Genomic DNA, 26,409 nt, shown 5'->3' on the forward strand with positions numbered 1-26,409 from the left:
AGGGGTGCGGGGCCGGGGCGGCCGAGCGAGCAGCGGGGAGATGAACCCCGAGTACGGGAGGGGGCGGCGAGCCCGGCCCCAGGAGAGCTGCCGAGGAGACCCTTTCCCCTTTCCCCTCGTTGCCATGGCAAAACAAGCAGCTGTCATTAATAACCGATTGCTATGGCAACCGCTGGACGAGCGCGGCGGTTCTCCGGGGGTCTGCATGTGCTTCGGCAAGAGCCCCTCATTCTGGCATAGGCCCGCACGGCTCGGGGCTGGAAGCGGCTCTGCGGTACGGCTCGACCGTACCCCGCACGCACCCAGCCGGGGCCGTGCCAGTCCCCCCGGGGACGGACCGGTGGGGAGGCGGAACGGTGTCCCGCACTGCCGGCTGCTGCCGCGGCGGACACCGCTGCTCGCAACCTTTAACCGTGGGACGGGCCGGCACGGCCGCTCCAGGGATGCTGTCGTTCTCCGGGCGCAGCAGCGAGCGCCGGGCCGAGCAGAGCCCCGCGGCTGCAACTCGCGGGGCGGCGCAGACGGTGCAAACGCACGGAGGGGCTCGGGAGCAGCGGCGCTCCCCACACGGCCCCGCTCCGCCAGCGGCCCCGGGACGCGCTGCTGCTGGAAGAGCCGCGCGGGGGCGGCCCCGGCGTGGGGGCTGCCGGTGCGCGGGACGGCCGTGCCCTCCCGGCTGTGGCCAGCTGCTCGGTGGGAGCGGGGCCCGCCTGGGGAAGCTCACGGCACCGGGTGCCGCGGGCGGGGCTCCGCCTGCTCTCTTTCCCCGGTTCGGGTCCCGCCGGGGTGGGAGTGCGGGCTCTGCGGAAGGCGCCCGCGCTCGGTTCGCCCGTCGCCCCGTGCCGGTGGCCGCGCGTGGCGGGCCGGGAGCCCCGCGGGTCGGGGCGGGGCGGTGCCGGGCCGGGGGCGGAGCCGCGCCGTGCCGAGGGCGCCGAGCGCGCCGCTGAGCCCCTTCTCTCCCCGCAGGTCTGCTGTGCCCGGGGCGGCTTCGCGGGACGCGGCGGAGGCCCGGCCCGGCCCGGCTCGGCTCGCCATGGTGCCGCGGCCGGCGCTGCCCGTCCTGGCGCACTCGGTGCTGGCGGCGCTGCTGCTCTCGGCGGCGCAGGAGCCCGTGCCGCGGGTCAGTCTGCCCTATGGTGAGTGTCCGCCATGAGGAGGGGTGGGCTTGGGGCCGCCCGACCCCCCGCGCCCGATGGTCCCCTCGGGGGGCGGGGAGCCCCGACGGCGGGCGCTGCCCCGCGCGTCCCGCGGTACCGCAGACCCGGGGGTTGCGGGCTGCCCTCGCCCGCTGGATCGGGGTGCGGGGTACGGGGTGCGGGTTGGCCTCCCTCGACCGTGGGATGGAGCTGGCCCCGCCGCTCTGGCGTGGAAACGCCTTGTGACAGCCCGCGGGGCTCTGAGCCTGCACAACACTCCCAGCCGGCCCGGCAAGCTGGGGCTCGCTGCTCCGTGGGTGCCGGTAGCAGGGAGCAGCAGCCGAGGCGGGTGTTTGTGTCCCTGTGTGCGGGGCTGTGAGGGCGTGGGAGAGGGCAAGCCGGCCGCGGGGGACTGTCCACGTGCTCTGGTTGCACTGCAGCAGCAGGGTTGCTGCCTGCGGGACCCCCACGACCACACGTGCCGGCGCTCTGCACGGGCTCTTGCTACACCCGGCCTTGGGGCTCTGGGTGCTGCTGATCCTGCTCTGTGCTGGTACCAGAGATGGACGGCCCAGGATAAGCGGGGTCCTGGCAGGCAGAGCCCCCTCACCCTGCAGGGCCGTTCCTGGCTGCTGCCTGTGGCCGAGTGCCTGCAGTGACATCGGGGGTCAGCATCGGGACGCTGGTGGGGCCGGCTGCCTGGCGCTGCAGCTGTGGTGTGGGCGGCCCACAAGTGGTGAGGATCACTTTGCTCCAGGAGGTGGCCAAATCCAGCTGCTGCTGCGAGCAGTGTCTGTCCTGTGCTGCCTCCTGGCTGAGGACGGCTGAGAGGGCGCGGTGGCTTTGGGTCAGGATGGCTGTGGCACAGCAACACTCCCTGGCTCCGTGTGCTGCGGTTCTTTGACGTGGCCGTGGCCTTGCCACGTGCTCCTGGGACCGCCAGCCACAGCCTCGGTGGCACCAGCAGATGTGAGATCTGCTCAGTGGGGTGGGATGGATGGGAGCCATGGGAGGCAGCGGGACAGCCCAGCTCAGCACCGTGCCACACTGTGCCTGCACAAACCAGTTCTGGCCCAGCTCTGCCCTCCTGCAGCTGGTGCTTGAGCAGGCGCTGCAGCCTGGGCTCAAAGCTACAGATGGAACCTCGGTGTCCCGATGGGGATGCACCCTCACCAAAGGAATGGGGGGGGGGGGGGGGGTGCAGGCTGGCGGGGGTGCACCCAGCAGTGGATCCTGCATGGGGCTCTCTGTTGGCAGGGGGAGGAGCAGGCGAGCTGCTCCCCTTGAGTGGCGGGATGTGCCTCCAGCAGGTTTGTCTGGAAGAAGCAGGTCTTGTCCTAACAGGTCCCCCTGGCAGCCAGCACAGGCTTCAGAGCTCCTGGGCTGGGTGAGCTCTGTGGGGTGCAGGGGCCCCGCTGCCCTTTTGCACTGCGTCCACTGTGAGTGGCATCACCCTGTGCCAGGGCATGGGACCCCTCTGAGGGATGCAGCCCCCCCAAGTGCGTCCCTGTTCCTCTCTACTACTGCAAGGGAGGCGATGGCTTAGGACAGGCACTGAGCCAAGTGTCCTATATTGTGCCCATACTGCCAGGGCTGGGGAAGGGCTGTGCCACACAGCCGTGCCTTCTGGGGAGCCCAGAGGGCTTGCAGGCACAGCAGGGCTGGTGCCAGTGGGGGACTGGATTGGGAGTGCCGTGTCCCTGTGGGGCCGTGACAGCATCACTGCTGCACTCCTCGCGGTGACAGCAGGAAGCAGGGAGAGGATCAGGGAGGGTCCTGCCCCAGCAGTACTGCTGGCACCGGGCACGGCTCATGGCAGCTGACACTGGGCAGGGCTTTGGGCAGGTCGGGGCTTCCCAGTGAGCTGTGGGTCAGGGGTGAGGGAGTTGGCAGCGTGAGTAAGCCCGACGTGTCCCGCTGACACAGCTGGGTGCTCTGATTCAGAGGGCTGCTGGCTGAGAGGAAGGGCTTCCGGGACTGGGCCACCCACACGGGACGGCTCTGCCTGCCCTGGCTGGCAGCCACTGCAGCAGCCTGGTGCAGGGAGCTGCTGGGGCATGGCCAGGGAGCTCTGCCCCCAGCTCTGTGGGAAGGGACCCCAGGGCTGAGGAGTGGGACTGTGAGCCCCCGGGCTGTCCCCAGGGGCCGGGATGCCGTGGCAGTTCAGACTCTGCCCTCTGGCATTATTATGGCCGTGCGTGGTTTGTGGCTGTTCTGAGGTGCGGCAGCCCGGCCCACACTGGCGGCCAGGGCTGGAGGTCGGGTCCTTGTGCAGCATCTGCTTCCTTCTGTGTTTCCCAGACGGCGCAGCGCCAACCTGGTGCTCGTGCCCCGGGTGCTGTGTGGTGCTGATCCCTCGCTGTCCCCCTGCAGACTCAGCTGAGCGTGTGGTGCAGCGCTTCGAGGTGCCCGGCGTCTCCAACTACACAGCGCTGCTGCTGAGCCCGGATGGCGGCACGCTGTACCTGGGTGCACGTGAGGTGCTCTTTGCTGTCAACACCAGCCACTTCCAGCACAGCGTGCTGGCCCACAGGGTGAGCCCACGTGCGTGCTGCCAACACCACGAGTCCACGGAGGGGGCTGGGGACACTGAGCCCAGCTCTGGCGTGGGGTCCTGGTGTGTTCTGCAGCCGGTCAGGGCAGTGCAGAGGGAGCTGCACCATCTGTGCAGGCATCGGGTGCTCAGACCCAGTGCTGGGATCTGTCTCGAGTGGGGTCAAGTGGAGCCACTGATATTGGGACCGTAGAGCAGTGCTGGGGGGTAGGTGGTGATTGGGCTCTTGATGACCATCCCTTCTCTGCAGCTGCCTTGGGGTGCAGATGAGGAGAAGAAGAGGCAGTGCGTGTTCAAGGGCAAGGACCCCCAGGTGAGCCCTGGTGCCTGGGATGTGCTGCCTGGGCTGGGCAGTGCCGGTGCCCGTGCGCAGGGTGGCTGAGCCGTGTCTCTCTCCCCTGCAGAGGGACTGTCACAACTACATCAAGATGCTGCTGCAGCTGAACAGCACCCACCTCTACACGTGCGGGACCTGTGCCTTCAGCCCCACCTGCGCCTACATTGTGAGCTGGGGAGAAGATGGTGTGGGAGTGGGGGGCACTGCAGCCTGCAGCTCACAGCCCCTTTCCCTCACAGAACGTGCAGCACTTCTCCCTGGAGCGGGACGGGTTGGGAAGGGTGCTGCTGGAGGACGGGAAGGGACGTTGCCCCTTCGACCCCGAGTACCGCTCCACCGCCGTCATGGTCGGTAAGGCACGCGCCTGCAGCTCCGCCAGAACAGCGGGGCTGTGATCCCACACGCAGCCCCCATGAGGAGTGGGGCTGCGGGGCCGGGCTGGGTCCCAGCACAGCCCCTGTTTGGCAGATGGGGAGCTGTACGCTGGGACTGTCAGCAACTTCCAGGGCAACGAGCCCACCATCTACCGCAGCCAGGAGAGCCGCATTTCCCTGAAGACAGAGAACTCCCTCAGCTGGCTGCAGGGTAAGAGCCGGGCTGGCGGGCTGCGGGAGGCCCTGGGATGGAGGTGAGAGATGCTGAGTGTGCTGTTCTCCCAGACCCGGTGTTCGTGGGCTCAGCCTTCCTGCAGGAGAGCCTGCCCGCCGGCAACCCCGACGGCGATGATGACAAGGTCTACTTTTTCTTCAGCGAGACCGGCAAGGAGTTTGACTACTTTGAGAACACCATTGTGTCGCGCATCGCACGCGTGTGCAAGGTGGGTGCAAGGCAGTGGGGTGGGAGGAATGCACCCCTAGAGCGTGGCGAGGACATGGGGCTGCCCTGCGTGTGTATCTCTGCTGGTTCCCAGACACTCTGGGAAGGAACCTGCAGGAGACCCTTCTAGGGTACTTCCAGCTCTGCAGTGCCTTTCCTCACCAACTCTGCCCCTTTGCTGGAGGACACACAGACCTATCCGCCTCCTGCACCGCATTTCCCTTCTCCTGGGAAAGCCTGTGCCTCCCCAAAACTGAGCTGCTCTGTCTGTGATCCTGGTGCAGCAGCATGAGTTGCAGAGCCCTCCACTATTCACCGACATGGGGGGCATCTCGGGGGCTCCCTCCGTGAGGCGGCTGCACTACCGTTGCCCATGCCCTGACCCTCAGTGCCCACACAGGGGGACCAGGGTGGGGAGCGGGTCCTGCAGCGGCGGTGGACGACATTCCTGAAGGCGCAGCTGCTCTGCTCGCACCCCGAGGACGGCTTCCCCTTCAACGTGCTGCAGGACGTCTTTGTGCTCACGCCCGGGGAGCAGCGCTGGAGGGAGACGCTGTTCTACGGGGTCTTCACGTCGCAATGGTGAGCGCAGGGCCGGAGCAGCATTGTGGGGCACCTGGGGCGGCACAGGGGGTCTTGGCCACACTCGGGTTCTCGAAGCTGCAGTGCTTGACCCTGCTGTGTGCTGCTCCCTGCCAGGAACAAGGGCGGCCTGGGCAGCTCGGCGGTGTGCGCCTTCCCCATGCACAGCGTGCAGAAGGCCTTTGGTGGGCTCTACAAGGAGGTGAACCGTGAGACGCAGCAGTGGTACACCGACACCAGCCCGGTACCAGAACCGCGGCCAGGCACGGTGCGCGCCTCGGGGTGCTGGTGTGGGAGCGGGACGGGGCGGCCTCATCCTGCCTGGCTCCCGGGAGCACAGCTGCCCGTGGCCCCGGCCAACCCCCGCTCTCTCCACAGTGCATCACCAGCCACACGCGGCACCTGAAGATCAACTCGTCCCTGCAGATGCCGGACCGCGTGCTGAACTTTGTCAAAGATCACTTCTTGATGGACAGCCCGGTGCGCAGCCAGCCGCTGCTGCTGCAGAGCCGCCTGCGCTACCAGCAGATCGGCGTGCACCGCGTGCAGGGGCTGCGCGGCACCTACGACGTCCTCTTCCTGGGCACGGGTGGGTGCAGCCCGGGGGCTGGGCGGCACGGGGGGGTGGGTGCTGTGCGCCCCCAGCCCTGCTCAGCACAGTCGCTGTGTTTGCAGATGATGGCCGCTTGCACAAGGCGGTGCGTGTGAACCACCGGGTGCACATCATCGAGGAGATCCGCCTCTTCCCCACTGGCCAGCCCGTCCTGCAGTTGCTGCTGGACCACGAACAGGCAGGAGCCGAGCACGGGGGGGGCTGGGGCAGGGTATGGAAGGGGTATGAACCTGCTGGTGGGTTGAGGGTTGTCTTCCCATCTTGCCAGACCTGCACCATGCTGGAAATTGCAACTCCAAGCCCAGGGCAGGGGATTCAGGCACGTGGGGTCCGTTCCCACTGCAGGCACTGGTGGTGTGACTGACACCGCTGTGCCTCCTCCCCACAGGGCCTGGTCTATGCAGCCTCCTACACGGCGGTGGCTCAGGTGCCCTTCTCCAACTGCAGCCTGTACCGCAGCTGCGGTGAGTGCGTGCTGGCACGGGATCCCTTCTGTGCCTGGAGCCACGGCGCCTGCCGCAGCACTACCCCGCACCCCCCGGCGCATCCCCAGTAAGTGCTGCACCCCACCAGTGCTCCGTCTTCCTCAGAGCTGCACTCCCCCCGCAGCCCCCAGACCCCTGATCCCTCTCTCTGCCTCAGGCTGTGGGTGCAGGACATCGAAGGTGCCGAGACAGAGCGGCTCTGCCAACCAACCAACGTGTCCCAGCCCCGGCCCCGCGTCCTGCTGCCTCCAGGTGAGATCCTGCTTGTCCCCCCTAGCGCCCACAGCGCCAGGTCCCACAGCCTGGCTGACATCCCTGCTTCTCTCCCGCAGCCTCGGGCAGCCCGTGCCAGCGGATCCAGCTCCCGCCCAATGCGGTGCAGCCGCTGCCGTGCCGGCTGCTCTCCAACCTGGCGTCGCGGCGCTGGCTGCACAACGGGACCCCGGTCAATGCCTCCTATCTGGTGCTGCCCGAGGGGGCCCTCATCCTGGTGGGCAGCCCGGAGCGTGCGGGCACATACGAGTGCTGGTCGCTGGAGGAGGGCTTCCGCAAGCTGATGGCCAGCTACTGCGTGGCTGTGCAGGAGCCCGGCAGGAGGGGCTTCACCGCGCCGGAAACCGTCAGCACGTCGCGGAGCACTTCGGCCGCGGGCAGCATCGCGGCGCGGCTGGACGGCAAGACCTACTGGACCGAGTTCCTGGTGATGTGCGGGCTGTTCGCCGCCGCCGTGCTCGTGCTGATGCTCTTCCTCCTGCACCGCCACTGCGACGGCGTGAAGGCGCTGGTGGAGCCCGGGGACGCCAGCCGGCACCAGAAGACGCCCCGGAAGCCGGTGGAGAGCCTGCCCCTGAACGGCAGCAGCCTGCCCAACACGGCGCCCGAGCACAAGGGCTACCAGGCGCTGCAGGACAACTACATCGTCAGCACCCCCGTGCACGAGCCGCCGGGCGCTACGCGTGCCTTCTCCGAGTCGGAGAAGCGGCCCCTCCACGTGCGGGACAGCTTTGTGGAGGTGTCCCCCGCCTGCCAAAGACCCCGCGTGCGCCTGGGCTCCGAGATCCAGGACTCAGTGGTGTGAGGGGACGGACAGCCTTCGCGCACCACCTCTGCTCTGCTGAGCCTCGCCGGCTGGGATCGGTGTTCGTCTGTGTGTGCATGCCTGGAGCCCGGCCCCGTCGCGCCGCCCACCCTGGTGGGGTGGGGGGGGTCTTGGGCACTGCCTCGGGATGGGGCCGGCAGAGGGTACCGCACGCCTTGCAGGGGTGGTCGGACTTCTCCCATCCCCGCGCAGGCACAGCCCCGTCTATGCAGAGGGCTGGGGGCGGCCGCAGCCCCCTTAAGCCCCGACTCACTGTGACATCCTGCTGGGGGCCCGGAGCTTCGTGTGCGGCCGGGCGGTGCTGGTGCGTGGTGGCCACGTGGATGTGGTGTGTGTCTGTGCTTGGTTCGTTTTTAATACGTTGAAAATGTGAATTGTGTCCTGGGGAGGGAGCAGACAGCGGTGCTCACCCTGTGCCGGGATGAAGCGCCGTGCTGCGTATCTCGTGTCCCCGATGTGCGTGTGCAGAAACGTCTGTGGTTTTTATCTAAAGTCCAGGTGTTTCCTTTGTACACGTGTGTGCTGCTGTGGCTACAGGTGTGGAACTGGGGCCTCTTCCTGGAGCCAGGCCCATCGCATTGGCTCCATGGCTGTGTGTGGGGCAGGCACGATGGTGCGTGGGGCTGCTGCGTGAGGCTGTGCCAGCACACAGCTCCAGAACAGGATCCCCGTGACCCCGCTGTAGGGTGCTGCAGGGCTACAGCAGTGCTTTGCTGTTTTGAGGCCCCGCTTGCACGATGTGGGGAAGCAGCTCTAGAGCGAGGCACTGTGCTTCTTATCTGCCTGCTGCCTGGGAAGCAGTGAGCTCCGCACCACGCCAGCATGCTGGGGCAGGCTTCCTTGGGACCTGCACTGGCTCACTCCCGCCAGGACAGTGTTCCCCACTTCCTGCCCAGCCTGTTCTGGGACATCAAAAAAGCCACCGGAGGCGTCGGCTGGTGCGGTGCCAGCAGACACGGCCCGCAGGCTGTGGCAGGCAGATAGCATCATCGCTGCAGGGCAGCGAGCTGGAAGGGCCCGCATCGCTGGGAGCAAGCAGCCAGGACGTGAGAAACGGCAGCAAGCTGGGGCTGCGGATCCAGCAGCACCGGGGATCCAGCAGCACCAGACCCTGCAGCCGTCTCAGCGTGGTGCTGCTAGGGAATGCTGCGGGCTCCCTGAACAGAGCTGTTCCCAGATGGCAGCCAGCCAGCACCGAGCCCGCTGGATGAACAGACACAAAGGGCCCTTGCGCGGCACAGCAAAGGTACTGCTTGCTTGCCCTGGATTTCCCTTTGTGCCTCCTGCTAGAGAGCAGAGCTCTTTGTGCAGCGCCTGCTAAGCGCTCTGGGAACGGCCTCTGGTTCTCCCAAGGAGGGAGGGATCCTGCACCGAGCTTGTTCTCCAGCAGGACTAGGACCTGCCCCCTGCTGAACTGGGACCGCTGTTCCCAGGAGCTGCCTGGGGCTGGCAGGGGGCCACGTCCCCAGCACCATCTTGGCAGTGGTCCTGCAGCACTCACACCCCGCTCCTCCCTCCCCTGACGCAAGACAAAGGCCACTGGCAGCAGGACCAGGTTGGGGGTGAAACCAGAGCCCTTTATTTGTCCTCTCCAGCGTACAAAGGAAGGGGCCAGGCCCTGCGTGCACCAGGCAGAGCGCTGGCTGAGCATGAACCTAAGGCAGACAGGAAAGAACTGGAAAACGAGAACAGACCCTGAGTTTATTGGTGCAGAAGCAAGGAGTGCAGCCCCTGTGCCCCAGGGCAGCAAAGGGGAAGCACTGCCGGGATGGCACATCCAAAGTGCAATTGGGTTATTGCTTGGAGAGACTGCTCCCCAGGGTGCAGAAAGGCCCCATGGAAGAGCAGCAGAAGGCACATATGGTACTGGGGGCGGTGAGAGGGGCTGTGCTTGATGCACTGTGGCACCTTCTGTGCCTGCCCCATCAACCACAGAGCTGTGCTTGTGTGGGGTAAAAATGTGCTGCTGGGACAGCCAAGCTGCTGCCTGTGGTGGATCCTCATGGGGCAACTGGACACCTGTAATCAAGCCCACCAGGCACTGGGGGAGCAGAGTCCTGCCCTGCAGCATGGTGCAGCACTGCCAGGCTGGGGAAGAGCAGGGCCTGAGCTGCTCTCCTCAGAAGAAGAGGGAACATCTGAGATAAAGAGCTGCAGCAGCTGGAGAAGCAGATCTGCAGGAGAGCAGCACGGCCCTCACAGGACAATCTTGAAGGAGCTGTAAGAGATAAGACATGTTCAGCACCTCCTTGCTGCACAAGAAGTGGTTTGTGAGCAACCAGCTCTGTGCATGTGCTGTGCTCTTGCGTAGATGAGTACACGCAGGAGGAAGTTCCTAAAGGAACTTCTAAGGGGTGGCCTTGCCTTGCTGCTCTGATAAGTGCTGCCCCAAAGCCAGCACAGCAGCACGGTGGGCTGACTCCTGGGACTCCTTGTACAGCTGGAAGCCACATACCTGACAAAGTCTGGGGAGCGGGAGATGACATGCTGGAACTCAGAGAGGTTGATGGTGCCATCCTTGTCAATGTCAGACTCCTCCAGGACCTGCAGCACAGGCACTGAGCACCGAGCTCTCCGGGGCCAGGACCATGCAGCGCTCCCTGCCCAGCTCAGGTCCTTACGTTACAGATGAGCTGCTCCATCTCAGTGCTACTCAGCCGTGCCTCCTCGCCTTGCCCTGTCAGGCAGTTCACCAGCTCCTCCAAATCCTTTCTGTCCAGGACCCCGTCATCGTTAAAGTCTTTGGGCAGAAGAAAGTTATGTTTCTGTGGGGTCCCTGTGACTCAAGTCACAAAGCACCTGTGCTGAGAGGGGGCTGGGACAACTCATGGGCATAGCAGCTCCAAGTACAGAAGGTGTCCCCAAAGCTGCCCCACGGGCACGCTAAAGGAGCTACCAGCCCTTGCCAACTGTCCCCGGCCAGTGGGTGGGATCCCAGGACACCACGTTCACACCCAGGGTTACCAAAGATGCGGAAGGCGTAGTTGGATTTGATATCTGAGGTGGCAGCATCACTGAAGGCGCTCAGCATGTCGAGGAAGTCTTCAAAGGACAGGCTGTCGTCCCCATCCGCTGACGTGGAGAACACACGGCAGATCCGGTGCTGGAAGGGGTTTGCCTGCCAAGGCGGGGAAGGCTCAGGGCAGGGCTGGCACTGAACCACGTGGAGCAGAGCTCCGCTCTGATCTCAGCCCATCCCACCCGGTGCAGCCGTGCCATCGCACAGCGGGGCCGTGGGGCTGCTCTGCACAGGGCCGAGGAAGCAATCCACGGTGCCACACGACGAGCACGGCGCGCTCCCAGCACCGAGAGCGCTCAGCGGGTGAGCCCGCCCACCCGGCCCGCTCCAGGTACCGTACCCGCAGCTCCGGCAGCGTCAGGATCTGGCTCTTGGGAACGCGCACAGAGCACGCGTTCTCCCTCTGCTCCTTCGGCAGCAGCTCACTGAACCTCTTGTAGGCACTTGAGAAAGCGACAACAGGGGCCGCTCTGTGCGGGAGCACGCGGGGCAGCCCCGGGGCGGAGCAGCGCGGCCCCCAGGCGGCACCGCGCGGGGCCGGAGCCGCTGCCCGCCCCGTCCAGGAGCGGTCCCGTCGCGCAGCCGGAGCCGCTCTCTCGGACCCGGAGCCGCGCGCCCCGCCCGGCGAGGCCGCACCCGCGCACTTCGCACCCCGGGGTCACGAAAACGGCCCGGCCCAGCTCCGCGCTGCCCGCCCACCCCCCACGGAGAGCAGTTCCCAGGGTGAGCAGCACCCGCGGCGCGGGGAGAATGCCCAGGGCTGAGCCCCCCTCCCGCAGAGCCCCGGCCCCGGCACTTACAGCAGGATCTCCTGCTTGTTCAGGAACGTCAGCTCCTGCGGGGAGAGCGCGGTCAGCGCGGGGGCGCTGAAGGAAGAGGCTCCGTCCCGGTCCCCGCCGCAGCCCCGGAATGCCCCCGTTCCCTGGTTCTCACAGAGCCGGGAGCTCCCCCAGATACGGGAGCTCCCCCAGATACGGGACCGCAGATTCCCCATCCTTCGCCCCCCCACTCGGTGATCTTTCCCCCCGAGCGCCCCAACAGCCCATCCCACAGACCTGGTACTCCCCCAGCGCCTCCCGGGACAGCAGGCTGCTGGAGCCCCCCATGGCGCCCGGTGCCGCTTCCGCCCCGCACGTCACTCTGCCGCTCCCGTAGCAACGGCCCGCCCCGGGCTGGGTACGCGCTGCACGTAGCACCGCCCCCGGCCCCGCGCGGCACCCGCTGGAAGCGCAGGTGCGTGGTGTGATGGGTGGGAGATCGGCGGGACGTGAGGGCCGGGCCAGAGCGGGTGCGGCGGGTGATGGGACGAACGTCGGGGACGGGGGTCAGGGCTGGGGACGGGGTCGGCCAACTCGTGCCCGCGTTCCCCCTCCGTCAGGTTCCCGGTGGCACCGAGCATGGCAGCGGGGACCGGTGAGCACCAAGAGCAGCTGCAGGACGTCCTTCAGCCCGAGGACTTCGCGTACCACGAGGATGAGTTCATCCTGGAGGGCGTCGCCTGGCCGGGCACCGCGCCGTCCCGCTTCGACCGGGCGCTGCTGGGGGCCTGGCAGGAGCGCATGGCGCGGGGGCTGTTCCGGTACCACCTGGCGGAGCTGCTCACCCGCGTGCTGCCCGGCGCCATGCGCCTGCTGGTCCAGCTCAACACGCAGCGCAGCACGGAGCGCAGGCGGCCGCAAGCAGTGCGCAGCCTGACGCAGCCTTTCGACTCTCAGCAATTCAACTTCACGCAGATCCGCCCCGGTGAGGTGCTGCTGCGCCTGCGCCGGAGGCCTGCGGCCGAGAGCGACCTCGCGGCTGCGGACCACGCGCTGGTGGTGATCAACGTCAGCCCCCTGGAGCGCGGCCACGTGCTGCTGCTGCCGGAGCCGACGCTGCGCCTGCCGCAAATCCTCACCCCCGAGCTGCTGCGCGTGGGGCTGGAGGCCGTGCTGCTCAGCGCCCAGCCCGGCTTCCGCGTGGGCTTCAACAGCCTGGGGGCCTCCGCTTCCGTCAACCACCTGCACCTGCACGGCTTCTACCTCGCCCACCCGCTGCTGGTGGAGACGGCGCCGGCCGAGCCGCTCTGCCCCACGCGGGGGCTCAGTCTCCTGCTAGAGGCCCCAGCGCCGGCGCTGCTCTTCTACACGGCAGGCGCCGGCCTGGAGGCGCTGGCCCGGGACGTGTGCAGGGCGGCCGCCCGCCTGCTGGCCCTGGGCCTGGCCTACAACGTCTTCGTGACGCGGGGTGCTCCGCCAGAGGGGTCGGTCGGGCCCGGGCCCGGCGCGGGGCTGCGGCTGCTGCTGTGGGCCAGGAGGCCGCACTTCGAGGTCGAGGAGAGCGCGGCCTTCAACGTGGCGCTGTGCGAGCTGGCCGGGTTCCTGCCCGTGGCCACGGCCGCCGCCTTCGAGGAACTCAGCGAGGCCGAGGTGCTGCGCGCCATCCGCCGACCCCTGCTGCCGGAACCGGAAATGCGCCGCCTCGCCGCTGACCTGGCGCTGCTTCTGGAGGACTGAGCCGCGGGGGCGCTGCCCGCGGGGGGCGCGGCGGGGCCCCGCCAGCCAATCGCGAGGTGCGGCGGGTGCGACCGCGTGACCGGTCCGGGGCCGCTCTAGCTGGCTGTGCTCGGCTCTATGGTCTAGCGGAGACGGCTGCCCCGTCGCCATGGGAACGGCGGCGGTCTCGAGCGGCGCCATGGAGGCGAGCGGCGGCGGTGGCGGCTCCTCGGGGACGGCAGCTCCGAGCGGGTCCGCTGCGCCCGGGGACGAGCCCGGAGCTGCCGCCTCCAGCCCGAGACCGCGAAAGAAACGGAGGAAGTGCAGGCGAGTGCGGCGGGGGGAGGCGGCTCGATCCCGCGGCCTGTATCCGTCCGTGCGTCGTCCGTCCGGCGAGAGCCGTGCTGCCCGGGCCGCGCTGCGCACATAAAGCCTCTGTGCACACACCGCGTTCCTGTGTCTGTTGCGGGGTCCGCAGGCGGAGCGGCCCCGCGGTGTCTGGGCCTGCAGCCCTCGGGCTGGGGTCCTGCGGGCGGGTCGGAGCCCCAGGAGGAACGGGAACTGCCCCGGCGTGCGCGTCCTCCTAAGGAACGGCACGGGCCTGGCACCGTCTGCCTCACGGCCCGTGGCGATGGGCCGGACTTGGCAGTTGGCTCTGTGGGGTGTGTGGGTGTGGTGGACAGTTGTCTCCTTTGTGCCCACTCCCCTTGGGCTGGTCGCCTCACTGAGCAGCTCTTGTGTCGTCTCTTTCAATTCCAGCATCCCATCCATTAACCTGAGCAGCTGCAAGTACGAGAGCGGTAAGTCCGAGGATGCGGCCCCAAGGATGGAGCCCGCCTGCAGCAAGCTGTGCAGGTTCAGCTGGCGGGGTGGGCTGGTATTGAATTTCCACTGCAGAGTCACCTCTGTGTTATGTGTTTACTGCCTGTCAGCGACTTGGATCCCTGTGAATATTCTCCACTGTGGGCTGAGGAGCTTTGTGCTTTAAAGAGACCCAAGCTGCACAGCAGCATTGCAAGCCCTCACCACCCTCCGTTCCTGTATGTGCCACACTCCTGCTAAAATTGGTGAGAAGGGTTTGGCTGGAGGCAGTTACAGTGCAGGATGGTAGGTGTGCTTGGGAAAATGGAGTGAAAGCTACAAACAGTTTAAGTTGAAGCAGGCGGTGCAGCAGGCTGGATCAGTAGCTGCGATATCTCTTTGATATTCCTCTGCAATGACGTGCTCTAGGCAGCTGCTTCAGGCTCCTGTCTCGCTCTTCTTTGCTGCCACAAGCTATTTCTCAAAAGAACGATTTGATGGATGTTATTAGTCAATTTGCTAATGACTACTCTAGCATTACTACTGTGTTTGCATTGCTGAAGGTCACAGCCTTGTCAGCTGTGTGAGGAATGCTGTTTTCACCCAGAGCGACACGTGTTTCACCTGCGGCCATGCTCAGGAGCTTTGGTGATGGGAGGTGGATGAGGATCCACGACAGAACATGGTGTGGCGTTTGGAGCTCCATAGGAGCTTAATGCCCACCTCCAGAGCTGTGGTGCCCAGGGCTGCTCTTTGTGGTGCTGCTGGGCCGAGCTGGTCAGCCCAGAATAAGCAACAAGGCAACAGCCAATGCAAGGTGGCAGGGTTGTGATGGAGGAGGGCCCAAACGGCCTCAATAGCATGTGGGCTGTTGGGCAGTTCTGGCCACCTGGCTGTGGGTGTGTGGAAAGACAGAGGCCTCTGACTTAGAGCTGCCCCCTGTGTTTCCTAACCTGCTTCTGTTTCACAGGTGGTTCGTTCATCAACTCCCCAGCTGTGTAAGAGGGCAAATTCAGAATTGGCACCGACACTAATCATTGCAGCAACAGCCTTCCACTCCAAAGCTCATGCATTCTGCTACCAATTAGCCTTTGATTTTGAAGGTGAAACCAACACCTTTCAAAGACCTGTATTTAGCTGTGTGGCATCAAACCCAGGGTGGATTCAAGCCTGCTGTAATGCAGGGGATGTTCTGGAACCCCAAGGCAAGTGGACTTGCAGGCCGATGGTTCCCAGTGCACCTGCAGGCAGAGGCTGTGTTGAATTTAGCGGATAGAGTTTGTGTTTCTGATGTCTTCTGAAGGGTCCTGCTTAGACCTTGTCATCCCTGGGGGTGGCAGTGCAGCTTGAAGAGTTTTGCCCACCCTCCTGTTTACTCTGGGGATTTAACCGTCCCTGGCATTCGTATCCTCCCCCTGGACCTTTGTCTGTGCTTCCTTCCACACAGTGCGTCGTGCTGCGCTGTGCTGCGGGCTGAGAGAAGCGGGAGAAAACGAGGAGTGGACGGTGTACTGGACTGACTGCTCTGTCTCTCTGGAACGTGTGATGGAAATGAAGCGGTTTCAGGTAAGTTCCCCATGGAGAGGGGAGCAGGAAGAGCTCAGGACAGGAGGACGAGACGGAGCTGTTAGTGGAACAAAGTGTTGCAGAACAAAAACCGATTTGTCTAAAAGTAGCGCTTGTGCCCCACGTTCTGTGTGTTGGTCCCAGATGCACGGGTTCATCGGTCGCTGCTTCTGTTGTGTCTGCAGTGATGCCATCAGTAACAGTCTGACAGTCAGTGGGGAGCTGGAAGGCTGCCAGCCCCTTGAATGTAGAGTGAAATAAATGGCTCTTGCTGACAAGCTGCTCCCTTTCAGAAGCTGCAATACTGTAGGAAGGCAGAGCTTCAGGGCTGAGATGGAATGAGCAGATAAATCACGCTGCTGAAGTCAGATAAGGCAGTTGGCGAACTCTTGTCCTTCAGCAGGCGTTCAAGGCAACAACTGGCCTGGCTTCCTGTTCTGCGTGCTTGTTTCTCCATACACTGCCTTTCCTTGACCTCAAGGATTATCACTGACAACTCTGTTTTTCTTCTGCACCTCTTTCAGAAAATCAACCATTTTCCTGGCATGATTGAGATCTGCCGGAAGGATTTGTTGGCTCGCAACCTCAACCGCATGCTCAAACTCTTCCCCAAGGAGTACAATATTTTTCCCCGCACGTGGAGCCTGCCAGCTGAGTGAGTGATACACATGAATGCAGCAGAGAACAGGGGTATGAAATCAGGAAGTGAGAAGCACTGTGCTTCACAGCTAGGGCTTGGATGGGAATGGCCTCTGAGGTTTCCTGTGGAATGACATCCCCTACGATGTTTACTGTGCTCAGTGGCCAAAGAGCTGAACCTCGGAAGAGGGGACCTGCCCTGAAAGCCAAAGGGCAGGATGAGAAGCATAACATCTGTGTTTCTGGGGAACGTCCCTCTGCAGCTCACCGGGAACAGCAGAGGTAAATGCAGAGCAGAAGAGGCTCTCTCCCCACGCAGGCTGGGTTCAGTGCCCACCGCTCACGCAAAAAAGGTCGGTATGGCTCCTCATTTCCCTGCAGTACAGAGACAGTGTTCCTCCATCAACAGCAAATAATTAACTGGCATGTGGGCTTGACTCTTCAAGGCATCATATCCCAGTGGAGCTGCTTTTGCAGACCAAGCAGGTGATGCGATATGTGAGTGCAGCCTGTGAGCCTCTGCACCCTGCTCACAGCATCCTGGCTGCAGCCTGCTGACCATTTGCTGATGAGCTGGAACAAAAGGGGATGTAAGGGCTTGTGACCTCCTCCTCCTTTGTAGGCAGTGTTTTATTTTTCCCCGATCCCTCTGCAGCAGCAGAGCCAAAACCCTCACTGGCTCCTGTACAAATAGTGCTGAATGTTTCCCATGAAACTCCTGGTAGAGGTAGAGATGTGTGCAAGAAAAAGCTGGAACTGGAAGAGCTTTGTCAGGTTGCTCAAGGACTAAATAACGTATTCCTGATGTAAGCCAGCAATTGCTGTACTATTTCCCTGCTGCAGAACTTAGGTCTGTTGTTAGCACAGTAGTTTGAATGTCTGAGTGTTACCAGAGAAGTGAGGGGCTCGTGTTCTGCAGCCTGTAACAGTCAGCCCTTCGTTGCACAGCTATGGGGACTTCCAGGCCTACAGGCGCAGGAGGAAGAACAGAACGTTCATCTGCAAGCCCGACAGCGGCTGCCAAGGCCGAGGCATCTTCATCACACGCGACCCAGGGGAGATCAGGCACGGAGAGCACATGATCTGTCAGCAGTATATCTCTAAGGTAGGGGGATGACCTGAGGCACGGGGAAGGACTGCAGCTCCCTTGCTCTTCCCGCACCCTGCCTGCTCCTCGTCCTTTGCCCCGTGTCTCCTGAAGCCAGGGGCACAGCTTGTCTTCCTCCTCGCTGCTGGAAGTGGCGCAGGCAGTGCAGGTGGAGCAGCTGGCCTTGGGGACTCAGCAGCACACCCAGCAATGTTCCCTTATCTCACGCTTGCTCCTGCCTTTTTCCTCGCAGCCTTTCCTTATTGATGGCTTTAAGTTTGACATGCGTATCTATGTGCTGGTCACATCTTGTGACCCACTGAGGATTTTTGTCTACAAGGAGGGTCTGGCCCGGTTTGCCACCATGAGGTACATCGATCCCAGAAGGAGAAACCTGGTAAAAAAAAAATAGAAGGGGAGGATTACAAAAAACTGATGTAGTGTCTGTAGCTTTTGGTCCCTAATTTGTCCTAGGGGCATTCCATACCCTGAAAAGGCAGGGACTGGTAGGTTTTATGGGACTCGGTTTTCTTTTTTCCTGCTCTCTCCTCCCTCTGCACCTCCTCCACACAGAAGGTATTTGGGGGTGTCTGAAGTACATCCCAGGTCCCACATCTAGGCTTTCTAATGACATTATCACAGAATCTTAGAGGTGTCTGGATTTGGAGGAACCTAGGAAGGTCTCAAGTCCAGCCTTCTGCTCAAAACTGGGCCAACAATAATTTCAAATGTGATTCCTCCGAGGTTTCACCCAGTTAGGTAATGAAAATCTGCACAGATGGAGACCCCGCAGTGTCTCTAGGCAACACTGCTGCTGCTTCTTGCCTCTGTGAGTGCTCTTGGGTCTGTACCATTCCTCGTCCACCTGTACTTCGGGCAGAGACCTGGAGCTTACCTGGTGGTAGTGGAACAGCCTAGGAGACAAGGAGGGGAAATGGGAAAGAAAGGAAGAAAGGTCCAGGCCTTGACACTGCGCCTTTCTAAGCAGGGGTCTGTGGTGTATAAAATCCCTAAAGAACGTGGAGTCTGTTGGATTGTGGCCCTCTCGTCAGTCTGATGCAAGGGGCACCTCTCCCAGAGCTGCACAATTACCTGCCCTCTGTCACTCCAACACGTTTATGTCTTGGAGAGGCCTTCTGCTTCACGTGAGTAAAGAGGACGAGTGCAGAAATGTGCTGCAGCTTCTGCCCTGGGGAGTCCCTTGTTCAGTGGTGAGGTTACAACTGGAACAGTGCCTGTGGAGCTGACTCCTGTGCTCCACCCAGGAGACTGGGACAGTGAAGCAAGTAGAGCAGTTAGCTCTAACTTCTGGTGAATCAAAGCTGAAAACCAGTGCTATAGAGAGGAGGTAAAAGCGGGTGAAGCTGGTGGCTAGATCAGTACTAACGGAATTGTTGTTTCCATTGATGCTCTGCAATGAAGTGTAAATGAAGGTCTCTTGTGGTTCCTCTCTCAGGGTGACATCTGCATGCATTTGACCAATTATGCTATCAACAAACGTAATGCAAACTTTGTCCAGGATGACACAATGGGCAGTAAGAGGTACAGTCTTGTCCAGGTACCACAGCGCCTCCGTGACATCCTGCAGGAAAGCTGCACTGCAGACAGCTGTTTACTTCCACCATTTTTGGGGTGAAGTGTGACGTCACAGGTGAGCTCTTATCATCTCCTGTCTTCCACACAGGAAACTCTCCACCCTGAATGCCTGGATGATGGATAACAGCTACAACACAACAAAACTCTGGGAAGATATTGAAGATATAATTATAAAGACTCTTATTTCAGCTCACCCTGTGGTGAAGCACAATTACCAAAGCTGCTTTCCTAACCACACTACCAGCTGTGCCTGTTTTGAGATACTGGGTTTTGATATTTTGCTAGACAGAAATCTGAAACCTTGGCTACTAGAGGTGAGGAAGAAATCTCCTGCTGTGTTGAAGCAGCTCTGAAAGTAGCAGATAGTTGAAAGCTTGCTTGTGTGCAGGAAGCTCAAGAACAAGGGCTGGTGGGCTGAACAGAACTTATTTGATTAAACCAGGCCACCTCACTCTCAGAATTAAACGGGTTATGAATACGAGTGGCCAAACAACCTTCTGCAGGCCAAGCAACCTTAATCCACCAGATCTAAGAGCCTGTTCCCTACACACCCTCTCTAACAGCAGGGAGTTTCCTGAACCTCGGCGCTCCTCGATCTGTAACAGCATCCTGAATTTATGACAGCTGCTCTGCTCTTGCAGTCCTGTGGGGGCACAGAGCTGAGCAGCCTGCAGTGTGGATGAGCATCATACGGCAGGAGGGACAGAAGGCCAGAACCAGATGGTGTGCACGCCCTCCTGCTTTCAGCCACTGTTATGGGGGAGAACATCAGTTGGACTCGATCTCTGTGGTCCCTTCCAACACTGGATATTCTTTGATCAATGGAAAACATGCAGAGGGGCAGGCTGGGGCCAGCAAGCTTGCTGCAGGCAGCAGTCTGAGCGCTGGGAGCTGCCAGGCTCGATGAGCTGTTTGTTTTGGCAGGTGAACCACTCTCCCAGCTTCACCACAGACTCTCACCTGGACCATGAGGTGAAGGATGCTCTTCTCTTTGACACCATCAACTTGATAAATGTGCACGCCTGTAGCAAAAGGAAAGCGATGGAGGAAGACAAACAGCAGGCAAAGGAACGACTCCTGCAGGCTCATCGGTCTCCTCGTGTGTCCAGGTATTGCCTTCCCAATGGCACTGCAGGTCCCTGTGAGGAGAAGACAGGCTCTGACACTTGTGCTACTTGAAGCCGTGGCTCTGTGCAGCCTCTGACAGAGCCCACCCAAGCCATCTGCACTCTGGATAGGGAGAGCCTGTCCAGAACTGATCTCAGAAGAGATCTGGGACTCCCTGTGCCGTGATCCCTGGGCTTCCCCTTAGAGCTGCATGTCCTGGTGTCCTTCAGCGCTGTCAGGCTGCAGCAGTACGTTCCTGGTCTCACAGTGACTCTCACAGGACGGGTCATAGCACTGCTTCAGGGCCCAGGAGCACCGCGGGGCACAGGGCTCTTCTCCAAAGCAGGATTCCTTTCCCAGGGTTGAGCATTTTCCCACCCTTCTTTGTCTGCGTGCCCTTTCATGATTTATTAATCTGCACGGCCTCTCGAGGCCATTTTAGATGAGGCTGCTGCCCGGGCTTTTCCTGCTGCGCAGGGCAAGGCAGGAACTGCCTCCAGCTCCCATTTCAATTAGGAAACCTGAGAAAACTGCAGGCTGGGGAAGCTGAGCTCGTTACTCCGTACACTTCATGTCCCTGCAGCCTCCACTGCTCCCAGCTCCCTGCTGGCTGAAAGCTCCCAGCTGAGTGCAGAGTGGCAAACGCTCCTTGAACGCAAACACTGTAATTGAACTCTGGGCAACCAGCTTAGTTGGGTGAAAAGGCTGAGGGGCAGGGTGTGATCCCAGCAGCAGGGGAGGCATCTGAAAATGCTCCAGCAGCATTCGCCATGTAGAGAATGAACAAGTGGGAACAATGTTGGTTCCCAGCAGCGAACATGTGTGAAACGGGCTCTCAGACAGGGAAAGACAGGAGCAAAAATTGAGCTGTGTCCATTGTAAAATACCTGGAGCCTCCCATCGCAGCTCCCCGCCTGCCTGCGCTGTCTCCTGGTTTGCAGACATGAAGAGGCAGAGAGCAGCCAGGCAGCCTGGCTCTCTGAGGCAGAGGACTATGAGAACTCCCACCTGGGCAGCTACCGGCGCATTTACCCAGCGTGTGGCACTGACAAGTATGGGCCGTTTTTCAAGCAGAGCAGCTCCCTCTTCAAGGAGACTGCATCGTCCAGAGCACGAGAGGAGTGTACCAGGTACGTTCACACACTGCTTCCTTGTGACCCTTTGCTGGGAGTGAGTGTGTTGTTTAAGGGAAGCAAGGAGGTTGTGGAGAGCTGGATGCGGGCAGTCTGCTGTACTTTGTTGCCATGGCAAAGCAACTCCTGTAGCAGTAACTTTGAGAGCAAATGCAGTATTCCACTGGCTTTTGGAATCCGGAGGCACATGTTGAAACGTCCTCCACTGTTCTCCCCCTTCTGGCAGGCACAGACTAATTCATGGGCATTTCTTACAGCAGTGAGAGGCTCTCTTAAAAGTACTCCTACCTCATTTCTTGGCGTGCTTTCTTTATGGTTATTCACTACAGTACTTGACTGCAGTAAAATGTCCTCAGACTGAAGTCTTTGCAGTTTTGCTATTATGCCTCTTATGGAACCAGTGACCAGAACAGCTCTTCTGTGGCAGGCAACAACTGGAAGAAATTCGCATGAAGAAAGAAAAGTTAGAAGCTGTTAACAGCAAGAAGAAAAAAGAGAGGAAGGAAGGGCTGCAGGGAGAGTCGCCCGCAGACAAATCCATGATCCACAACAAAACCTCAGCTTCTGCAACCCACTTCACCTACAGAAGCACAAAGATGTGGGATAAAAAGGTACCTTGTTTTCGTCTGTGCTCATCCATGGTATATAAAGGCAGTCTGTGGCTCTAGGAGCAGCACTGGGCCATGGGTATCTCCTAAGGAGATGAGGCCCCTCCATGAAGTCCTGTGGGGCTGACAGCTTGTGCCAGGAGGCACCTGGAAGCAGTGCTGCCCTTTGCTGCTGTGCAATCATAGGGATTTTCATCCTACTCCACCCTGAGGTCTGTAATTCCCCGTAGGGCTCAGAGCAGTTTGCAGTTTTGTATCTCTCGCCCATTTCTGTAGTTTCAACTTTGCTGTAAGTCGGGTGTTTCTTTCCCAAGACAGAGCACGTGCAGTATGACTCCATGCAGCCTCAGGATATTCTGGAAAATGAAGAGAAGAAAAGAGTGAATGCTCTTGCAAGGCGTAAGAACCTTATCCAAGGCCTGGGCATCGTGGATCAGCTCTCCCAGCTGCTTCCCACGACTGAGAGATCATCTGACAGCCACAGGCCCTGCGCTGTTACCTCTGAGATGCAGGTAACTGAAGCTTGCCCCGATGGTTCTACGAGGCCGCCACAGGACGCCGCCGCTTGTGGCAGGATGCGGCTCATTTAAACGAGGTCCAACGTGCCGCCCGGGTCCTCGGGTCTTTTTCTCCTACAAGGGCTGGGGGCACGCCAGGCACTCACACAGAGCCCCTGGGCACCTTTCTTCAGAAGGTCCCTCATTCTCATTCCAAAAGACAGTCTGATAACACTGCCTTTCGCTGTCCCCACGTGCAGCACGGCGTGGTCTGCTTCTTCAGGGCCGTAAGGTTCTCCTGTCTAAGTAAGATTAATTCCTGAGCAGGAGTTCTCTGAGCTATGAGTGCCAGGAGCATGGCAAAGAAGCACAAGCAGCAAACAGGGTCTGAGTGGAAGTGTAGAAATACCTAAAAATATCTTGGTGAATTCTGCACTGCAAGCAGTGCCTCTTCCTAAACCCCCCACCCTCTGTGTTACACAGCCCCCACCCATGGAAGGTGAAGAGCCCCTTGCACATCTCCTGACAGCACACGTGCTGGAAACACATTAGAGCTCAGTCCTTGGTGTGGCGCTTCCCCTTGACAGTCATGTTTGCTCTGCAAGAGCTTGCTGTAGTCTAAGCCCTTGGCTTTGCCACTGTCACGTCCTGGATTATTTCAAGGTGCACAGCTGAAGAAACCTGGGCCGTGCAGGGATTACGCCCACGGAAAATTTGTAGCTAGATTTGCTTGCCTACAGTTCCCAAACCTGGCCACAGGTGCCAGTGTTCTGAAATCAGATGAGGAGAAAGCCAGCAGTCTGTCATCACTGGACTCCAGTGGGCTGTAAGGGCTGCAGCAGAACTGATGGCTGATATCTGATATGTGGAGAAAGTGCTAATTGTTGACTGGCAGTTGTGAAAAGCCTTGCAAGGTCCTCTCCTGTGGCACCACCTGCTTCCATAAAGGCCTTCCACTCCTGCTTGGAAGGACAGCACACCTTGCAAGGATGCTGACAAACTCCAGATACCAGAATTGCAGGAATTATGTGGGCTGTGGGAGTATTCTATGCCTTACAGCAAATTGGAAACGTCCCTTTAATTTAACAAAACAAGTGTAAGGTGCGATCTGATCTGTAAGAACTGATGGTAGCTGCCTTTTCTGCTCCCAGACAAAGCAAAGCAGAACTTGAAACCACGAGTTCCACCCTAGCTCTGGGCAGATCTTTTCAGAAGCAAAGGACTGTACAGGGATGGGTCAGATCCTTCATCACTGAAGCCTCCCCACAAGGCTGTGGCTTGTGTTTCTTTCCACAAACCCTGCTGCAGCTCAGGGCGATGTTACAGGCAGTGCATGGGAGCCTCTGAGCTCTGCTGCAGGCAGATCAGACGCCGCCCACCTGGATGATTTGAATCTAAGGCTGAGGTGTGTGCAGGAGAGCAAATGCGGGGAGATGTGTAGTGAGCACCAGCATGGAAGACTTTTCCTTCCTGTCTCTCATCAAGGGTCTCCAGAGCTAAGCTACAACCGCTTTCTCTCCTTCCAGACGCAGTTTCTTTGGGACGCACCGCAGGCACAGCAGCCTGCCCCCTTGATGACCATCATCCCCCTCTCGTTCCCAAGAGGCACCGTGTGGCCTTCAGGACGGCCGTGTGCTCGTAAGCACAGCACCAGGGTACAGCTGCTGGCTGGCCAGCACCCTGCCCCAGGCACGCTGTTGGTTCGAGGGCAGAGCATCCCTTTCCGAGAGCAGCACACGGTGCAGTGCAGCGCCCAGCCCCAGGACAGGGGCAACTTGTGGAGCCGGGCTGCAGAGCCAGCAGCAGCTACCCAGCCCTGCACTAAAACCAGGGGAAGGCCGATGAGCGCCTGGCAGCTCTCTGCAGCCAGAAAAAAGGCGGAAGGATGTGAGTGCGATTATCTCACTTTGGTTCTGCCTTCGTGTGCTTTGCGTGCAGAGCCGTGCAGACATGGAAGTTCTGATGGAGAAGCAGGAGGGTTGGGTGGAGCTGTTCCGCGGTTGGGGGGCTGTGCGGCGGCCACAAAGAACAGCAGGCTGCAGCTGTGCAGCTGCCCACACGCTGTCTGTGCTCCTGCAGGTGACGTCGGGCGGCCGCTTTGCGCAGGCAGCGCTCACCGCTGTTCGTTGGGATGCCCGGCCCGTGCAGGCAAGGCCACGGGTGATGGCGGCTTCAGCGGTGCGGCAGCACGGCGGCTCCTCGTAGCCTCTGCCGCTCTCGTGCTGCACACGCGCTGCGCCAGCGCCGTGAATTTCCACGATGTGAGCAGCACAGGTAAGGGGCAGCGGCGGCTCCAGCCCCCCCCCTGGGCGCCGCTCCCTGCACCGCGGCTGCTGGGGGTTCCATCCGAGCGCCCTCGCTCTGGTCATGGGGTCCTGCGGGACGTCGAGGCCCAGTTGTCCGTCAGGACTCCGAACTGCCGGCTATCGGCGGCGCCGGAGCCCGCAGCCCTAGATGCCGGGGAGCGGCACGCCGTGCCCAGACCCCGCCGTGCCTCCCGCGCTTCCCCCGCCCTCGGGCCGCCCCCGCCCCGCCCCCCCTCGGGTCATGGCGGCGTTGGTGCGGCGCGGGCTGCGGGTCGGTGCGCTGCTGGCCGCATCCCCGCGGCGGGCGGCAGCAACGTGGTACGGGGAGCCGGAGCCGCCGGACGCGGTGCCGGATGAGGCCGAGAGGTACGGGACTGCGGGGCCGAGTCCGCGGTCGGGAGGACCGGGGCGCTCACACTTTTCTCTCCCCGCAGAGCACGGAGGCGGCGGGCAGCGGCGCGGCTGCGGCGGGAGCTGGGCGCGGAGCGCGGCGCCCCCGAGCGGACGCTGACCTGGGAGGCGATGGAGCAGATGCGGTGAGCGGCCGGGTCCGGGCGGGGCGAGGCGGGACGGAGCGGTAGGCGGTGACCGCGCTGCACCCGCAGGTTCCTGCGGCAGGAACTGCCCGAAGAGTGGCCGCTGGAGCGCCTGGCCGAAGGCTTCGGCGTCAGCCCCGACGTGGTGCGCCGGGTGCTGCGGAGCCGGAGCCGCCTCCCGCAGCACCGCCGCCTGCGCCAGGACGCGCGAGCGCTGCGCGCCGCCCCGCAGCGTCCGGACCCGGGCCCCGCTCCAGCCGCCGGCACGGAGGTGCGCGCCCCGGACGGCTCGCTGCTGTACCGCCTGCCGCGAGGGCTGGACGGGTCGCAATAAACTGTTGAACTGGGCTCGGCTCCGCCCGCTCCTGGCGTTTGCATATTTTCCGGCGCGCCGGCGCAGCCCGCACAACGGCCATGGGTTCGGATGCGGCGCGGTTGCTGGAGGCGGCGGACTTCGCGGCCTGGAAACACAGGGAGCAGCGGCGGAAGGACCCCGAGGGCACCCCGTACATCAACCACCCCATCGGTGCGCGGCCGCTCCCGTCCCGTTGCCCTTCTCGCGATCCCTGCAGCGAGGCCTCGGTGCCGCTCCCGTCCGGTCAGCCCCCCTACGGTGGAGCGCGCGGCGCGGGGCCTCGACCCCCTCCTTCCCCACCCCTCCCGGTGTCTCCCGTTCCAGGCGTGGCGCGGATCCTGTCACACGAGGCGGGGGTCACGGACGTTGTGGTGCTGCAGGTACCGCTCCGCCCGGGGCCGCGGTGGGGACGCCGCCGCCCGGCCGGCCCTGACCGTCCCCCCGCACCCCCAAACTCCCCCCGGCCCTCGCAGGCCGCGCTGCTGCACGACACGGTGGAGGACACGGACACGACGCTGCCCGAGATCGAGGAGCGCTTCGGGCCCGAGGTGCGGCGCGTGGTGGAGGAGCTGACGGACGACAAAACGCTGCCGAAGGCGGAGCGAAAGCGGCTGCAGGTGGAGCGGGCGGCGGGCAGCAGCGCCCGAGCCAAGCTGGTGAAACTGGCGGACAAACTGCACAACCTGCGGGACCTGCAGCGCTGCGCGCCCAAAGGTGCGCCCGGCGCCCGGCCTGGCCCCGCCCCCCGCGAGCCCGGCGCCGGAAGTGACGCGCCGCGCGTGTCCCCGCAGGATGGTCGGAGGAGCGCGTGCAGGAGTACTTCCGGTGGGCGGCGGAAGTGGTGGCCGGCCTGCGCGGGACGAGCCCGCCGCTGGAGGCGGCGCTGCAGCGGCTGCTGGAGGAGCGCGGCGTGGCGCCGGGGCCGGGAACGGGGCAATAAATGTGGCGAGTGCCACCTCGCGTCTCCTTCCTGATTGCCTTGGCGCTTCCAGCGCGGTATCACGTGACTCCCGGTGCTTCCGGCGCGCGAGGTCCCGGGGTGCGTGGGTTCCGGCGGAACTGC

The 26,409-nt window shown here is 62.2% G+C and overlaps 5 protein-coding genes and 1 long non-coding RNA gene across 8 annotated transcripts; 4 read left to right on the top strand and 2 right to left on the bottom strand.

The window, feature by feature from the left end:
• The first annotated feature begins 55 nt into the window (after positions 1–55).
• Positions 56–8,134, top strand: SEMA4B (semaphorin 4B). Its single transcript, XM_042891586.1, is given in 19 exon segments — positions 56–269; positions 272–369; positions 371–542; positions 545–823; positions 928–1,026; positions 1,029–1,136; positions 3,510–3,670; positions 3,941–4,003; positions 4,095–4,193; positions 4,267–4,378; positions 4,496–4,612; positions 4,687–4,844; positions 5,244–5,425; positions 5,543–5,693; positions 5,804–6,014; positions 6,101–6,216; positions 6,427–6,590; positions 6,681–6,775; positions 6,856–8,134. Coding segments are annotated over 19 exon segments (3,276 nt in total). The 5' UTR covers positions 56–124; the 3' UTR covers positions 7,602–8,134.
• Positions 8,135–9,178: 1,044 nt separating this feature from the next.
• CIB1 (calcium and integrin binding 1) lies at positions 9,179–11,801 on the bottom strand. The gene is made up of 7 exons (XM_042891583.1): positions 11,697–11,801; positions 11,442–11,476; positions 10,982–11,084; positions 10,587–10,740; positions 10,244–10,362; positions 10,078–10,166; positions 9,179–9,840 (listed from the first exon to the last, which is right to left on the bottom strand). Exons 1-7 carry the CDS (start codon positions 11,745–11,747, stop codon positions 9,819–9,821), a joined length of 573 nt encoding a protein of 190 aa, XP_042747517.1. The 5' UTR covers positions 11,748–11,801; the 3' UTR covers positions 9,179–9,818.
• On the top strand, positions 11,320–13,139 carry GDPGP1 (GDP-D-glucose phosphorylase 1). The gene is made up of 2 exons (XM_042891582.1): positions 11,320–11,364; positions 12,020–13,139. The coding sequence occupies exon 2, from the start codon at positions 12,039–12,041 to the stop codon at positions 13,134–13,136; it is 1,098 nt and encodes a 365-aa protein (XP_042747516.1). The 5' UTR covers positions 11,320–11,364; positions 12,020–12,038; the 3' UTR covers positions 13,137–13,139.
• A 208-nt stretch (positions 13,140–13,347) lies between these two features.
• TTLL6 (tubulin tyrosine ligase like 6) lies at positions 13,348–25,192 on the top strand. Its single transcript, XM_042891567.1, has 16 exons — positions 13,348–13,442; positions 13,875–13,915; positions 15,364–15,482; positions 16,007–16,137; positions 17,070–17,226; positions 17,462–17,605; positions 18,665–18,750; positions 18,893–19,118; positions 19,729–19,913; positions 20,853–21,041; positions 21,472–21,655; positions 21,967–22,164; positions 23,676–24,036; positions 24,229–24,423; positions 24,890–24,991; positions 25,061–25,192. The coding sequence occupies exons 3-15, from the start codon at positions 15,462–15,464 to the stop codon at positions 24,964–24,966; spliced, it is 2,154 nt and encodes a 717-aa protein (XP_042747501.1). The 5' UTR covers positions 13,348–13,442; positions 13,875–13,915; positions 15,364–15,461; the 3' UTR covers positions 24,967–24,991; positions 25,061–25,192.
• Positions 15,032–22,613, bottom strand: LOC122191328. Of its 3 annotated transcripts, none has more exons than XR_006182357.1 (5): positions 22,152–22,613; positions 21,660–22,008; positions 21,333–21,478; positions 18,301–19,943; positions 15,032–17,602 (listed from the first exon to the last, which is right to left on the bottom strand). It is a non-coding gene; the product is annotated as an uncharacterized LOC122191328 (long non-coding RNA). The 3 variants fall into 3 exon arrangements; XR_006182358.1 differs by having other exon boundaries at positions 18,301–18,931; positions 19,765–19,943; positions 21,660–22,613; XR_006182356.1 differs by having other exon boundaries at positions 21,660–22,613.
• Positions 25,193–25,238: 46 nt separating the features above from the next.
• Positions 25,239–26,401, top strand: HDDC3 (HD domain containing 3). Its single transcript, XM_042891572.1, has 4 exons — positions 25,239–25,517; positions 25,671–25,726; positions 25,820–26,060; positions 26,138–26,401. Exons 1-4 carry the CDS (start codon positions 25,406–25,408, stop codon positions 26,284–26,286), a joined length of 558 nt encoding a protein of 185 aa, XP_042747506.1. The 5' UTR covers positions 25,239–25,405; the 3' UTR covers positions 26,287–26,401.
• Positions 26,402–26,409: the final 8 nt, after the last annotated feature.

The sequence above is a fragment of the Lagopus leucura genome, unplaced genomic scaffold (genome assembly GCF_019238085.1).
Source record: "Lagopus leucura isolate 7727_CA_CO unplaced genomic scaffold, USGS_WTPT01 88-31_obj-0_obj, whole genome shotgun sequence".
NCBI classification, from domain to species: Eukaryota; Metazoa; Chordata; class Aves; order Galliformes; family Phasianidae; genus Lagopus; species Lagopus leucura.

Bases quoted from the DNA above. Each gene is read 5' to 3' on its own strand.
- HDDC3 (XM_042891572.1), top strand. From the start codon at position 25,406: ATGGGTTCGGATGCGGCGCGGTTGCTGGAGGCGGCGGACTTCGCGGCC. The intron at 25,518-25,670 runs GTGCGCGGCCGC...CTCCCGTTCCAG, and splicing joins GTACATCAACCACCCCATCG to GCGTGGCGCGGATCCTGTCA. The intron at 25,727-25,819 runs GTACCGCTCCGC...CGGCCCTCGCAG, and splicing joins CGGACGTTGTGGTGCTGCAG to GCCGCGCTGCTGCACGACAC.
- TTLL6 (XM_042891567.1), top strand. From the start codon at position 15,462: ATGGAAATGAAGCGGTTTCAG. The intron at 21,042-21,471 runs GTACGTTCACAC...CTTCTGTGGCAG, and splicing joins GCACGAGAGGAGTGTACCAG to GCAACAACTGGAAGAAATTC. The intron at 24,424-24,889 runs GTAAGGGGCAGC...CTCTCCCCGCAG, and splicing joins CCACGATGTGAGCAGCACAG to AGCACGGAGGCGGCGGGCAG.
- CIB1 (XM_042891583.1), bottom strand. From the start codon at position 11,747: ATGGGGGGCTCCAGCAGCCTGCTGTCCCGGGAGGCGCTGGGGGAGTAC. The intron at 10,741-10,981 runs GTACGGTACCTG...CCGCCTTGGCAG, and splicing joins TGACGCTGCCGGAGCTGCGG to GCAAACCCCTTCCAGCACCG. The intron at 9,841-10,077 runs GTATGTGGCTTC...TATCTCTTACAG, and splicing joins CGCTCCCCAGACTTTGTCAG to CTCCTTCAAGATTGTCCTGT.
- GDPGP1 (XM_042891582.1), top strand. From the start codon at position 12,039: ATGGCAGCGGGGACCGGTGAGCACCAAGAGCAGCTGCAGGACGTCCTT.